This window comes from Arvicola amphibius, chromosome 4 (assembly GCF_903992535.2).
Source record: "Arvicola amphibius chromosome 4, mArvAmp1.2, whole genome shotgun sequence".
Classification (NCBI taxonomy): Eukaryota; Metazoa; Chordata; class Mammalia; order Rodentia; family Cricetidae; genus Arvicola; species Arvicola amphibius.
The window spans coordinates 89,304,931-89,320,315 of NC_052050.1; the positions used below are offsets into that span (position 1 = coordinate 89,304,931).

The 15,385-nt window shown below is 49.6% G+C and overlaps 2 protein-coding genes across 2 annotated transcripts; both read left to right on the forward strand.

Annotated features, from left to right (window-relative positions):
• The first annotated feature begins 3,104 nt into the window (after window positions 1-3,104).
• Nme4 (NME/NM23 nucleoside diphosphate kinase 4) lies at window positions 3,105-7,220 on the forward strand. The gene is made up of 5 exons (XM_038327468.2): window positions 3,105-3,329; window positions 4,667-4,800; window positions 4,979-5,080; window positions 5,206-5,318; window positions 6,815-7,220. The coding sequence occupies exons 1-5, from the start codon at window positions 3,245-3,247 to the stop codon at window positions 6,936-6,938; spliced, it is 558 nt and encodes a 185-aa protein (XP_038183396.1). The 5' UTR covers window positions 3,105-3,244; the 3' UTR covers window positions 6,939-7,220.
• A 1,810-nt stretch (window positions 7,221-9,030) lies between these two features.
• Window positions 9,031-14,974, forward strand: Decr2 (2,4-dienoyl-CoA reductase 2). Its single transcript, XM_038326136.1, has 9 exons — window positions 9,031-9,218; window positions 10,360-10,428; window positions 11,278-11,329; window positions 11,916-12,051; window positions 13,231-13,355; window positions 13,427-13,520; window positions 13,708-13,812; window positions 14,328-14,545; window positions 14,853-14,974. Exons 1-8 carry the CDS (start codon window positions 9,139-9,141, stop codon window positions 14,543-14,545), a joined length of 879 nt encoding a protein of 292 aa, XP_038182064.1. The 5' UTR covers window positions 9,031-9,138; the 3' UTR covers window positions 14,853-14,974.
• Window positions 14,975-15,385: the final 411 nt, after the last annotated feature.

Below are 15,385 nucleotides of genomic sequence, written 5' to 3' on the forward strand. Positions count from 1 at the left end.
TATTAACTTCTGAGTCATCTGTCTGTGCTGATTTTTAAAGTTCACTTGGTCGTTTGAATTGGTTGATTAGTCCCTTTTTCAAGTTTGAGAAATATAGGCATTTCATCCAATATTTTTCTCTCTGCTTCTCTTTCCTATTCTCATGGAACTCTAATTTCCCTTTAGCCTTCTTTCCACCCCTGCTAAAGTTACCGCAGGAAGTGTTCGGGAATGAGGGCTGCTTCCATGAGGAGGGCCTGGGGTAGCTGCTCCCATCTGCCAGGTCAGCAAACTGGTGGGAGGTACCAAAGGGAGCCTTCAAGCCAAAGTACGATGCTTGATGACCCCTGTCGCTGAACTGCTTGGAATGGGGTAAAGATACTTGTCTGGTCCCATGTTCCGGCACAAATGGACCTTACCCCAAGCTCACCACAAAGCAGAATGTTCGCCTGAGGCTGTTGTCTGCACCTTCCGTCTTCTGGTTTATCAGTACCCAACATTCAAGACATGACAGTTCATTTGTCCACTTCATGGTTAATCGGTTTTTTTTTTTCTTTTTCTTTTTGGTCTTTCAAGACAGTTCTCTACCTGGAACTAGCTCTGTAGACCAGGCTGGCCTCAGACTCACAGAGATCCACCTGCCTCTGCCTCCAGACTGCTGGGATTAAAAGGAGTGTGCCACCACTGTTCTTGGTAGTCAGTGTAATAGGATCTCACTCAAGTTATCTAAGAGACAAGCTGGTCTGGTCTGTGAGGCACTTCCAGGAAGGATTAACTGACAGGAAAGAACTTCCCCCAGAGGCTGCACCATAGTTGAGGGAGGGGCAAATATAAAAAGATCAGAGACAAGAGCTAGGTTCCTCACTTGCTTGCCTCCTTTTCTTGGTGGTGCTGCTACTGCTCCCATCACTGGCCAACACCAGACTCTAGTTTCTTCAGCGTTTCAACAAGAATTGAAGACTAGCTGGGATTAAAGGTGTGCATCATCACCACCCAGTTTTGAGATGAGTCTCAAACTGTAGCCTAGATTAACCTAAAGCTCACTTTGTAGTCCTTGAATTTAAGAGACCCCTTAATGTTGGGAGTGCTGGCTTTCAAAATCAGTCAAGACCCTGCATTGATGATGATGATGATGATGATGATGATTAACTATTACTTTAATTTGTTTTTATTTATTTATTTGTTTGGCTGGTTGGTTGGTTGGTTTTTCGAGACAGGGTCTCTCTATAGCTTTGGAGCCTGTCCTGGAACTAGCTCTTATCAACAGGCTGGCCTTGAATTCACAGAGACTTGCCTGCCTCTGCCTCGCCTCCCGAGTGCTAGGATTAAAGGCATGTGCCACCACACCCAGCCAGTGCCAATGCTTTTTCTTTTAAAGATTATATATATATATATATATATATATATATATATATAGAGAGAGAGAGAGAGAGAGAGAGAGAGAGAGAGAGAGACAGAGAGAGAGAGAGACAGAGAGACAGAGAGAGAGACAGAGAGAGAGAGAGACAGAGAGAGACAGAGAGAGACAGAGAGAGACAGAGACAGAGTTCTGCCTTCATGTATGCCTGCAGGCCAGAAGAGGGTGCCATATTTCATTACAGATAGTTGTGAGCCACCATGTGGTTGCTGGAAATTGAACTCAGGTCCTCTGGCAGAACACTCATCTCTGCAGCCCCAAGTGCCAATGCTTTTAATCCAGTACTTGGATGGAACTCTGTGAGTTGGAAGCCAGCCTGGTCTACATAGCTAGTTCCAGGCCAGCCAGATACACCATAAGACCCTATCTGAAGAAAGAAAAGGAAAAAAAGAAAAAGAAAAGAAGAAAGAAAGGAGAAAAACATGTTAAATAGTAATAATAAAATGGAGAAATAAAAAACCTGGGATACATGAGCTCTGTCTTGCTAAAAAAAACAAACAAAAAACCCTAAATAAATAAATAAGTAGACATGAATCCAAACATAGCAATAACATTTAAATATTAATGGACTAAGTACTTAAATTAAAGGCAGAGAGACAGGAAGAGTAGTATGGGCCAGAGGCTGAAGCAAGAAGATAGCTTGAGCCTAGGAGTTGGAGTCAGCCTGGGCAACAGAAACAGACCTCATCATTCCTCTCTGTTTTGTCTTTTTCCCATCAGTGCTGGGACTGAATGTAAGGTCTTAAACACAAATTCCTACTATGCATCCAGGCAGTTCTTGAACCTAGCTATAACAGAACTTTTTTCTTTAATTTTGTTTATTTGGTTTATGTGTATAGGTATTTTGCCTGTGTATATTTTACCTGGACACCACCTGTGTGCCTGGCCTCTAAGGAGGCCAGAGAAGGGTGTCAGATCTCCTAGATCTAGAGTTACAGATGGTTGTGAGCTAATCAAACCCTACGCCTCTGGAAGGGCAGCCAGTGCTCTTAACCCTGAATCATCTCTCCATTCCCAGCAGTATATTTTTTTTTCAAGTTCAGACAGTTTGTGAGATCCTGTTTCAAAAAATAATAAATTACCCAGGAGGCGGCAGCATATACCTGTAATCCCAGCACTCAGGAGGCAGAGGCAGGTGGATCTCTATACATTCGAGGCCAGCCTGGTCTACACAGCATGTTCCAGGACAGGCTCCAAATGTACACAGAGAAAACTTGTCTTGAAATAGTTCCCCCCATCATCATCAATTAAATGTTAAATGAATAAATAATTTGAGTCTGGTCTGGGAGAGCATTCTTGTAATGCCAGCACTAGGGACATGAGAGGCAAGAAGATCAAGAGTTCAAAGCCAGCCTATGCTATATATGGAGCTCAGGGACAGCAGCAGGAATTATAAATAAATAGTTTGAAAAGTTAACGAGGGAACAGAACTGACAAGTAGTCCAACTGCTAAACCCAACCAAACAGAGCCAATTGATATTTACGAGGGCTATTCTCCAAGAAGTATACTACAGCGTTCGTGCGTTATGAAGAGGAGTATAATCTAAACAGAGAATGAACAGTTGCATTTATTTATTTATTTTGTCCCCCCTGCAGTATTGAGGAGGTCGAGCACAAGGCTCTGCGCATGGCAGTCAAGCGCTCTATCACTGAACTGTACCCTAGCCGGTTTCCTCCTCTTTTTTTTTTTTTAAACGAAGATTAAAGCTCGGATCTGGCAGGCTCTTGGGGAACAGGGTGAGGGGCCCCGCCGGGCCCCTTGGGGTGGAGGGGCGGAGGGGCGGGCCGAAGAGTGGTACCGCCCTCTGCCCTGAGCACACTGCGTTCTGTGCCCCTCCGGCCCGCGCAATGGGCTGCCTCTTTGGGCGCGCCGTGCTGCGGGCGTTGTTGTGCGGGCCACGCATTCCAGGCCTGCTGGTGCGCCCCAGTTCCGGTGAGTCCTGCACCCGTGGGGAGCTGGGCGGATGGGTTCCGCGCGGCCTTTGTTTGCGCACGTGCGACAGCCCAAGGCTTGATTTTGTCCCGGAGGATCGTGCAAGCGCAACCCCCAACAGGGGTCAGGGCTTTTAGCAGAAGAAAGCCAAAGCCCAGGCGGGGAGACTAACACACTCGTGAAAGGGTGTGTGGGGGTGGGTGGGGGGATCACGTTCTCTCCACAGAGCCGTTGTTCCTAGGTATTGAAAGCCTACCTAAGCCGGAGCAGGCCTAAGACAACCCGGCCGCTTCCTGGGGTCACTGCGCTTGCAACCCATTTATGGGGCACTTTCTGAGAGCCACAAAATGCACCCTGGGAATTGAACAGTCTCATTAAGATACATGGCGGCAGAGCTCTGGGTTACCCAGGGTCCCCCGTCATCTCGCAGGGTCCCCCGTTATCTTGGGTAGGAGAACAAACGGGTATAATTCAACCTGTTGAGTTGTAGTGGACACCCATTGTGGCCTGAGGATAGAGCCTGGTCCCTCCTTTCTAACTTAACTTGGTGTTTCCTCTTTCTTTGGTACACTTTACGAGACAACTGGGGGCTAGGACCCTCTCAAAAGTAGAATTTAAGCCCGTGGTGGTGGCGCCTGCCTTTAATAGCAGCACTCAGGAGGCAGAGGAGTCCGAGGCCAGCTTGGTTTACAGAGTGAGTTACAGATCACCCAGGGAAACCTTGTCTCAAAAACAAACAAAACAAAACAAAGTAGCATTTCATCTTGGAGGAGACACTCAGTGTGTCCTGGGGCCACAGAATCAGAACAGTGTTCTCTTGAGAGGTAACCTGAATCCCCTGGCAGCTGAGTTCCTCTCCTGCAATGTGGTTTACCCCCCACCCCATCACCTTCCTTCTCAATTCCTATCCCTTGGTCCCCAGTACTCAGGCCACCTGGAAGTGGTCCGCTAACTATCCTTGGTCTCATGCCATTTCTCCACACCCAAAGGGTGAACTCCTAGTGTGCAGGCCTGGGGTTCACACAGCGTGGCACCCCGGAATCATGTGAAGCTAGGCTCAAGGTTTCTTCCCGGGGGCATCATTAACGGGCCTGGTTGCTCTTTAAGTTATCTGAGCCTTTTGGGGAAAACCATCTCCACCTTAGGCAGCTTCTGCTACGACCAGGGCAGCTCCTGGTCGTTTTTGTTCATCCACACCTTCCCACTTGGTGGCCGGCACTTTCCAGTCCTGTGCTGTCTGAGCTCTGTCGGGGATCTAGGTGAAACAGACTTGAAAATGTGGAGCATCTTCACCCCTGACTTTTTCTTTCTTTTTCTTTTTTTTTTCTTTTTAACAGGAGGGCCTTCCTGGCCCCAGGAGCGTACCCTGGTTGCAGTGAAGCCAGATGGGGTGCAGCGGAGGCTAGTGGGGACTGTGATACACCGCTTTGAGAGGCGGGGCTTCAAGCTGGTGGGGATGAAGATGTTGCAGGTACCAGCCCTTGGCCCGCGTTGTCACTAGAGTCTCCTAGCACTGGCAGTTGCAAGGGTTGGGAGCTAATCATTCTGGGAGCTAGCTTCCGTAGCTGTGTCTGAAAGGTGCCCCAAACTCAGGACGCTAATTGGGGCTTTACTCTCCAAGGGTTCTTCTTTCCCCTCTTTCCACACAGGCACCAGAAAGCATCCTTGCTGAGCACTACCGGGACCTGCAGAGGAAGCCATTCTACCCAGCCCTTATCAGCTACATGAGCTCCGGGCCTGTGGTGGCCATGGTACAGCAGGGCAGGGGCAATGGAGTGGGTGTGTGTGGGGTCTTCCCCTAAGCAAAAGAAAGGGCTTGGATTGAGCCCACCTGGGGTCCCCCAACTTCCCTCCAATCCACATGTCTGTGCTGCAGGTCTGGGAAGGGCACAATGTGGTTCACATCTCAAGGACCATGATAGGACATACTGACTCAACCGAGGCAGCCCCAGGGACAATCAGGGGAGACTTCAGTGTTCACATCAGCAGGTATGGAGGCCCCAACACCCTTGTCTCCCAATATAGGGTAAAGAAGGCTAGTTTAGGATGGCAGCTGGCATGTAAGACAGAGCCGTGAAGCTGGGGGTGGTGGTGCACACCTTTAATCCCAGTACTCAGGAGGCAGAAGCAGGTGGATCTCTGAATGTAAGACCAGCCTGGTGTACAGAGTGAGTTACAGGACAATCAGGGCTACACAAGAGATACTCTGGGATTTTTTTTGGCGGGGAGGGGGGCAGGGGAAGACAGATTCTTGAGAACTGGGTGTCTTGCTGGGCTGAAAGTTTCTGATAGTGGGGTATTTATTATAAGATTTATTTATGTATTTATTTGAGGTAAATGTCAGGCCAGGCTAGCTTTGAGGTGTCTTGAACTCCTTATCTTCGGGCCTCTACCAACCTGTGTGTTAACTTACAGTATGCTGCCTTGTCTGATTAAACTTTTTTCCCTGGCTTTTTTTTTTTTTCCCAGATAGGGTTTCTCTGTGTAGCCCTGGCTGCCTGAAACTCACTTTGTAGACTAGGCTGGCCTCACAGAGATCCGTCTGCCTCCCGAGTGCTGGGATTAAAGGCGTGTGCCATCACACAGGGTGTTTACCTGACTCTTTAGTTTCTGTTTTGGTCAACAACCATGAGGGGTTGGCTCTGATGACTGGTAGGAAAAGGCAGCTCTCAGAAGCTGGTGTATAGCCTGACTTCTGAGCTTGCAAGAAACGGAGGCCAGGCTAGATGCAAATTTCCAGCCCCTGTTACTGTCTACCCACTTTTCCTTCCTCCTTTCCCTCTTTTTTTTTCCCCAGATAGAATATCATGTAATCCAGGCTGCTCTCAAACTGATCCTCTTGCTGAGGATGACCATGGACTTGTAATCTTCCTGCCTCTACCTCCCAAGTACAGACATACACTGCCAGGCCTGGTTTATGTCGGGCTGGGGATCAAAGTCAGGGCTTTCTGCATGCTAGACAAGCACTCTGTCAACTGAGCTGCATCTCTCATCTTCCTTCTTTTTTTGTGTGTGGGTCTCTCTCTCTTTCTCTCTCCTCTCTCTCTCTCCCTCTCTCCCTCTCTCCCCCCCCTCTCTCTCTGTGTGTGTGTGTGTGTGTGTGTGTGTGTGTATGAATGTCTGTGCATGGGCCCGCAGTGCCTGTGTAAGCCAGAAGAGGGAGTATTAAGATGCCCTGGAGCTGGAGTTATGGGTAGTTTGAAGCCGCCCTATTTGGATGCTGGGAACCAAGCTCAGGTTCTCTGCGAGAGAATGCACTCTTCACTGCTGAGCCACCATTCCCGCCCCCTCTCTTTTCCTTTCTGAGACTGGGTCTCCCTCTGTAATCAGCTCCTCCAGTGCTGGTATTACAGGCCATGGCACCATAGCCCATCCTTTCTCTTCTGTACGGTCACCTTGTTCCCTGACAGGGACAGAGGCTGGAGGCGAATTGTTCCTGGGACCCCTCTCACTGAGGCATGGGCGTGCTTTTCCTCCTCCCACAGGAATGTCATCCATGCCAGCGATTCTGTGGAGGGTGCCCAGAGGGAGATCCAGCTATGGTTTCAGAGCAGTGAACTGTTGAACTGGGCAGACGGCGGTCACCACAGCAGCTGCAGCCCAGCCTGAGGGTCTGAACGGCCTGCTGTTCTTCAGTGTTCCTCCATGACCAACTACCTCTGCCAACAAGAACCCAAGCCCACACCCTGCCCATCTTCAAATCCACACCCTGTTCACCTTTTGTCCAACTCCAGCCCAGGGGAGTCTAAGCCTCAACCTTATGTGCCTTGTATCCTAAGCCAGCACAATATTGGATCATATCCTCCTATAAGTGCCAGACAACCTTTCGGACATTGTCAGAGGTGATTTTGCCTGCCCCAAAGGAGAGACATTAAAATCTTCTGCTTTAAACGGGAATGGTACGCTTATTTCTGCCATCTCAGCATTGTGTGCCCTTGCCTGGGGCGATGTGAAGAAAGAGTAACAACTCCGTCCATTCCCACCCTGGAGAACCCGTGAGTTTACTGCACTGATGGAGACGTGGATGATGGTGAGGGGTTGGTTAGCTGCAGAAGCATGGGTGACTTGAGAACAGCTGAACCACTACAAAGTCCCACCCTCCAGGGGTAATGACATCAAGGAAACTACATGGTAGAATCTTGCTTTCAGTCAACCTACCTCTTAAATACTCTAACCTGTCCCAAGACCCCCGAGAGTAGGAAGGAGTACTATGTGGGGAATCTAAGGCAAGAGTCCTGTGATGCTCTGAGTTGCCACTACCCCATTCCTAGCTACCTTATTTTACTGATATGACTGCAGGGCCCAGCATCTTATCGGTCACCATGGCAATGCCTGCTCCATGATGTCCAGTAGTCATATCCAGAGAAAACTGCCAGTCATATCCCGAGAAAACTGCTTTATTCTAGCACCCTAATGAGTGTTTTTTAAAATATTTATTTATTATGCATACAATATTCTGTCTGTGTGTATGTCTGCAGGCCAGAAGAAGGCACCAGACCCCATTACAGATGGTTGTGAGCCACCATGTGGTTGCTGGGAATTGAACTCAGGACCTTTGGAAGAGCAGGCAATGCTCTTAACCACTGAGCCATCTCTCCAGCAATGCTCTTAACCACTGAGCCATCTCTCCAGCCCCCCTAATGAGTGTTTTTTATACATAGTGTAAACAGTAGGCTTGAAGGTTATAGTTTTACTCTCCCATGAGAAGGAGCCCTTAACTTTGGTAAATATATGAGCCAGGCAAGAGTGTGAGGCCAGGAGATCAAGAATCCAAACGGAGTTCCTTGGCTGGAGTTGTTGCAGCTCCTGCCTGTATGATGTGATTCTTCTGAGAGAGGATGGTGGCAAGGGATAGGTGGGGCCTACGGCCTCTTCAAGGAAGGGAGCCTGTGGGTAGGGGTGCCAGGCCTTGTGGGTATTGTGTCAGGTCTCCTGAGGTCGGAACAGAGGCTTACACTTCAGCGGCTACCCTCATCTTTCTCTCAAAGCAACCCAGGCACTAGAGAGCAACCTGCACGCCAGACCTGGTGTGGTCTGTGACAGCGACCGCTGCTTGATACAGCACGTCACATCTCACCCCGGATCCTGAAGTGGCTAACACAAGTAGCTGCTACACATGACCGCTTCGGAGGCTAACTGACAAGTCATTTCACTTTTTGAAATCTTGACGATGGAACCCACTCCTGGGTTCTCAGCACCGGTCTGCTGAGAATCTGGATCAAGTGCAGTGATCCTTGCCAGCCACCAAGACGGTCACTTTGGGATTTTTTTTCACCCGGGCGAGCCACGCGAGGGATCTATTGGCTTTGCAGGCTCCCGATCCTCTCGCACTGGGAGGGAGTGTCCAAGAGACAGAGCGGTGCTCGTCAGGAGTCCCGACTTCCACAGTAGATACAACAGAGTCTAGCGAGCCTGGGTTCTCGAATAAGGCGGCCGCACGGACATCCAACTGGGAAAGGACTCGGGGTAGGGGGGGTTAACAGGCCGGAGCAGGCATTGCGTCAGCGCCTCCTCCCATAGTCCCAGCAGGCCGCGCGCCACCATGGGTGGGGTACCCGCGGGGTGGAATGGAAAGAGCTGGTGGGCGGGGATAGGAAGGCGTGGAGGGACCAGAAGCCTCCTTGTGGGCGGGGCCTCCTTGCAGGGAGAGCCTGGTGGGCAGGGTGGCGCGGGGGTGGGACTCTGGTCCTGAATGTTTCTGGGCTCTGGGCGGAGCGAGCAGCTTGCAGAGCGCAGTGTGTTGCGTTGGAAAGGTAGGGTCTGGTTCCCAGTTTTACTGCCCTCGTCACTCCAGCCGGCACCCAGCGTCATGGCCCAGCAGCCGCCCGACGTTGAGGAAGACGATTGTCTTTCTGAATACCACCACCTCTTCTGCCCGGACCTTCTCCAGTGAGCTAAAGCAGGGAACCAGGGAGCGATCCGGGGTTGGGGAAACAGGGGTCAAATGGAACTGCTGCTGGATGTGACAGCACAAAGGACGGGTGCTCAGTACCCTGCTCCTTGGGCGATCATAGACCTGAAGTTTCTTGGGGTTCTGAAAGGATGGGATGAGGGACTGAGTTAGGAAGCCGATTCGTTTTGAAAACGTCTCACTTGAGACCTTACTACACAGAGCATTTTAGGTTAAATATTCCCCCTCACCCTCAAACTTCTAGCCCAAGAATAAAAGACTTTAAAGATTGCAGATTTGTGGCTAGGGATTTTCGTCGAAACCTATTAGACTCCATCCTCTGCGGGAGCATATTTCTTTCACAACCACACTGGGTTAATGTCCATGGGGTCAAAGTCCTCCTTCGTCCACCTCTTTACCCTCTGTTTACACTGATTTATTTATTTACTTAATTTGTTTTGGTTTTTCTAGACAGGGTTTCTCTGTGTAGACCTGACTGCCCTGAAACTCTCTGTAGATCAGGCTGGCCTCCAACTCACAGAGATGATCATTGCCTGTCTCTGTACCCCACCCCCATCCCCCCTACCCGGCGCCTCCAGTTCTGGGATTAAAGGCATGCACCACCACTGCCTGGCCAGTGATTTATTTATTGAGACAGAATCTCATGTAGCTCACGCTGGCCTTCAACTCCTGATTCCCCTTCCTCCACCTCTCAAGTACTGGAATTACCGACATGCATCCTCCATCAGGCTAAAACATTGTTTTTTTTTTTTTTTTTTTTTTTCCTTTTTTCTTTTTTTGGTTTTTCGAGACAGGGTTTCTCTGCAGCTTTAGAGCCTGTCCTGGAACTAGCTCTTGTAGACCAGGCTGGCCTCGAACTCACAGAGATCCGCCTGCCTCTGCCTCCCGAGTGCTGGGATTAAAGGCGTGCGCCACCACCGCCCGGCTTAAAACATTGGTTTTAAAGTAGATTCGAGGGACTAGAAAGATAGCTCAATTGCTCAGAGCACTTACTGCTCTTTCAGAAGACTCAGCTTTGGTCCCTAGCATCCACACAGGACTACACCATCTGTAGGCACATGGGCAAAACACTCATAGAGACAAATAACTTAAAAATGACTACATTTTCCTTTTTTGAAGGGACAAGGTGGCCTTTATTACGGGTGGTGGCTCTGGGATTGGCTTCCGGATCGCTGAGATTTTCATGAGGTACACACTGCTCTGGTACCCTCCCTACCACTTTCCTTTGACTGGACCCTAATGGATTTTGGGAAGTGGTTGGACGCTGCCTTGGGGGGGGGGGAAGACTTTGGAGTCTCCTAGAGGTGGGTGACACTGTCAACTATCCTCAGCGCTTCATAGGCTGTGAGGGGGCTGCTACGGTGGCAGAGATCTCTTGGGACAGGTATGTGGCGTCAGGAGAGGCTTAGGGACTTGCTACTGAAGCTGGCTGAGGCGGAGGTGGGAGAGCCTTTCTCCAGTTCTCCCCTGTGCTCTACTTTCCACAACCTGAAGTGAATCCCACAAGAATTGATTTTGACTCCAGGTAGTAGCCTGTTATTTGAAGCTTTATGCAATTTCTTCTCAGCAGAACAAAGGTCTGTGCGTTATCTGATCATGAAGATTAGATAAGTTAGTGTAGTTTTGGTGGAACCTGTGTAGCGGGTAGTCCCAATTGTCACCATGAGGCTCTCTCTCTCAAAATGGGCTCTCTGTCCTCCATGCCAATGCCCCAGCAGGCCCTGCACAGGTCTGGGATTGGCACCAGGAGCCCGCCACACCTTCTCTGCCATGTACACAGTATCTGGGTCAGAATACCCCAAGCCAGAAACATATTGCAGAAACCCAGTAGTGGGCAACCATGGCATCCAGCAGTCCTTTCAGAATTACTTGGCCTTGCCTGAGTCCCTGTGCCTGCTGCCAGTCATGTTTCAGCCTTGATTCATGCCTCGGCCTCAGAAGCTCGCGGGGGAGTTCCTTGTAGAGTCCTGCCTGGTAGGTGCCCCCCAGGGTGTGTCCCTCTAACTTGTCCCCTCAGGCTGCCATCCGCTTTTGCAGGCATGGCTGCCACACTGTCATCGCCAGCAGGAGTCTGCCAAGAGTGACCACGGTGAGAGGAAGACTGGGGTTCTGAACGTGGGTGGGGAAGAGTCCTGAGGCCCAGGGTCTAAAACCACCAAAATCTGTTTCTTCTTGTGTAGGGAACTCAGTGAAAATGGACCCTCATAGATACCTTTGCCTTGTTCGAGGCCAGCCTGGTCTACAAGAGCTAGTTCCAGGACAGGCTCCAAAGCTACAGAGAAACCCTGTCTCAAAAAAAGAAAAGATACCTTTGCCTTTTCAGAAGTGTACTTATTGGGTCACGTTTTTGGAAGTAATATGGTTTCAGAATTCTTCAGTAGTATCACCAGCATTGTGAAGGCCTTCATGCCACCCATCTAGGTGGGAAATGCTTACAGGGTAGGCAGACGGTGGGATCTGGGACAGATGATAGGTTGTAGAGAATTCAGGATGTCTTACCAACATCCACCAGGGGCCATGGCCCCAGGAGGTGGTTATTTTCAAGCCAAGGCTCCGTTGGCAGGGTTCTACAGCAAACTTGGGTTTCTAGCATAATGTATCATTTCCATAGAGGTCTGAAGGCTGCTTCTCCAGGCTGAGACTGCTAGCCAACCCTCCTGCTTTCTGCTGCCCAGGCTGCTAAAAAGCTGGTTGCTGCCACTGGAAAGCGGTGCCTCCCTCTGTCTATGGACGTCCGAGTTCCCCCAGCTGTCATGACTGCTGTGGACCAGGCACTGAAGGAGTTTGGCAAAATCGACATCCTTATTAACTGTGAGTCAGCAATAAGTGGGGTCAGAGTCTTCTCAGAGGTCGATAGTGCTGCTTGGAACCTCCAGAACTCTTGTCACCAGGGGCAGGGATGTGCCAAAGAGCCTAGGTGCTTGTCCTGGCTCAACTGTGGCCTCACAGTTGCCGGAGGCAAGATTCAGGCTGCAGGCTCTGTCCTGGAGAAGCTTTGCTCTTTGAGTGGCTGGTCAGCAAAGCCTAATCTATGCTGGGTGCCCTGTGAACCTAAGTCACAGTTCAGAGGTGTTCTTGTGTACTGAGATTTCCACTGTAAAAAGTGGGCTGGTAGCCGAGGTGAAACACGCCTTTAATCCCAGAAACAAGCGGATCTCTGTGAGTTCAAGGCCAGCCTGGTCTACATAATGAGTTCCAGAACAGGATCCAAAACTACACAGAGAAACCCTGTCTTGAAAAAAAACAAACAAAACAAACAAACAAAAGTGGGTTGGTGAGGTGGTTCAGTAGCTTAGACCTGAGTCATATTCCTGGGACCCACATGGTGGAAATAAAGAATGAATTTATGATCACAGGTTGTCTGTCCCCTGACCCCACACATATGCCATGGCACATGCACACCCACACACACTACACGCACACACACACACACACACACACACACACACGTTATATATATATATATAATGTTAACATAAAGGTATAAAAGTATATATAGGGCTGCCTCCTTAGGCATGGTGGCACAGGCCTTTAATCTGAGCACTCAGGCAGAGATGTAAGCAGATCTCTTAGTCTGAGGCGAGCCTGGTCTACATAGTAAGTTCCAGGACAGCCAAAGTTATATAGAGAGACCCTGTATTTCTCTAAATAAATAAACAATAAATCAAAGTAATAGATTTGGGAATGGATCTCATCATGCAAAAAGCCCTGGTTACTGTCATTGGCCCAGAAAAAAAGTGATTGCATAGCCTTACAGAATAATTTAGGCATAACACTATATAACTATATAATCCCTTCACAATATCTGCTATTACTCAAATGTTATATTTGTTGAATAATCGAAATTATTATCATACATTAAGGCTCAGTCTTTTTTTTTTCCTGAGACAGGGCCACACCCACCAGCGTCCTGTCTTCTCAGGGCTCAACCCACTAGCACCATGTCTTCTCAGGGCCACACCCACCAGCTTTCCCCCTTCTTTTCTCCAGGTGCAGCTGGAAACTTCCTGTGCCCTGCCAGCGCCTTGTCTTTCAATGCCTTTAGGACTGTGGTTGACATCGACACCATTGGCACCTTCAATGTGTCGCGTGTGCTTTATGAGAAGTTCTTCCGGGTGGGTATCCTTCTGGCGGGGGCCTTTCCTCCTGTGGTTATCCACTCAACGCCATCCCTTGTATGTTTTAGGACCACGGAGGAGTGATTGTGAACATTACTGCCACTCTCAGTATGCGGGGCCAGGCGCTACAGCTCCATGCGGGCGCTGCCAAGGCAGCCGTGGGTATGAGTGCTCCCTGTGGATTATCCTCTTGATGATCCGTGGAAGCTGATAATCTGCAATGAACTTGGTCCTAGCTGTGGGCACTGTAGAGGCTAAACTTGATCCTGAGCTCTCTGCGGCATTTAGGCCACCTCACAGGCAGCACAGCCCAACGATCTCCCCTCCTGTGCACATTTCTTCCATGCAGATGCTATGACACGACACTTGGCTGTGGAGTGGGGTCCCCAAAATATCCGTGTCAACAGCCTGGCTCCTGGTCCCATCAGTGGCACCGAGGGGATCCGGCGATTGGGTAAGTCTCTTTGGGAGTTTGGGACACCCATCAAAGCTTCTCAAATTGTAGCAGGGTTTAAAACATTCTGTCTTCAGCTAGGCAGTGGTGGCACATGCCTTTAATCCCAGCACTCGGGAGGCAGAGGCAGGCAGATCCCTGAGTTCGAGGACAACCTGGCCTACAGAGTGAGTTCCAGTATGACCAGGGCTACACAGAGAAACCCTCTCTTGGAAAACAAACAAACAAAAACAACAAACACTTTGTCTCATTCCAGTCAAGAAGTTATTCAAATGTTTGGCCTTCTCCCTTGTCTAACTTGGCCTCCTCTTAGGGTCTCCATACCCTCATTGCTGGAAGGCATCCCTTCCCTCCTGTACATTCTGTGTCACTCTGCGCTTGCGTTGCTCTGCTGCTAGGGTCCTGGTAGAACAACTCCCTTTTCCAGATGTGGGTCAGGCAGAGTGCCGGCTGGGGGAGCAGTGAACACTGTGCTCTAGGGGCTGACTGGGTCCCCACTTCCTATTGCCTTCCAGGGGGCCCTCAGGACACTTTGAAATTAAAGGGTCTTTTAAGCCCTCTGCAAAGACTTGGAAACAAGACGGAGATTGCCCACAGCGTGCTGTACCTGGCCAGCCCTCTGGCTTCCTATGTCTCAGGGATTTTGTTGGTGGTTGATGGTGGCAGCTGGATGACATTCCCAAATGACGTCAAGCGACTGGCAGAGTTTGAATCTTCCTCTGCTAAGCTCTAGGTAACGAGCTATTCCCACTTCTTGGGGTTCGCTGTCCTTGGATGCCCCCAGTTTACTGGGTCAAGTGCAGCCGGGTTTCTTGGGACCCTGTCCTTCTTGCACAGAAGGGCCCTGTCTGGTGGGCAGAGACAGTCTCCAAGGCTGTGAAGGAAGTGAAAACCTGGCACTGGGTTTTTCTCAGAGAGGGTTAGTCTCTTCCCTTTTGGAGGGTTACAGCCTTGCAATTTTCCAGCTGTAGTCTTTGGACTGCAGAGGTTACAGGAGTGCATGATGGGATACAAAGTTTTCTTTCTTTTTTCTTTTAAAGATAGGATCCCTTGTAACTCAGGCTATCTTCAAACACAGCTGAAGATGAAGATGATTTTGCCCTTCTGATTCTCCTGTCTCTACCTCCCAAGTGTTGAAATTACAAAAGAGCCATCACGCCCACTTTTTGCAGTGCTAAAAATCACACCGAAGGTATCATGTTTGCTAAATCAACACTGTATCAACTGAACTACATCCTCTGCCCCAGGATGCACATTTGACACACAAACATTGTATTTTTTTCTTTTTTCTTTTTGTGTGTGGTTTTTTCAAGACAGTGTTTCTCTATAGCTTTGGAACCTGTCCTGGAACTCGCTCTGTAGACCAGGCTGGCCTTGAACTCACAGAGATCCACCTGCTTCTGCCTCCCAAGTGCTGGGATTAAAGGCATGTGCCACCACCACTTGGCGTATTTTTTAAAAATGTATCCAGGAGGGGCTGGAGAGATGGCTCAGAGGTTAAGAGCATGGCCTGCTCTTCCAAAGGTCCTGAGTTCAATTCCCAGCAATCACATGGTGGCTCACAGCCATCTCT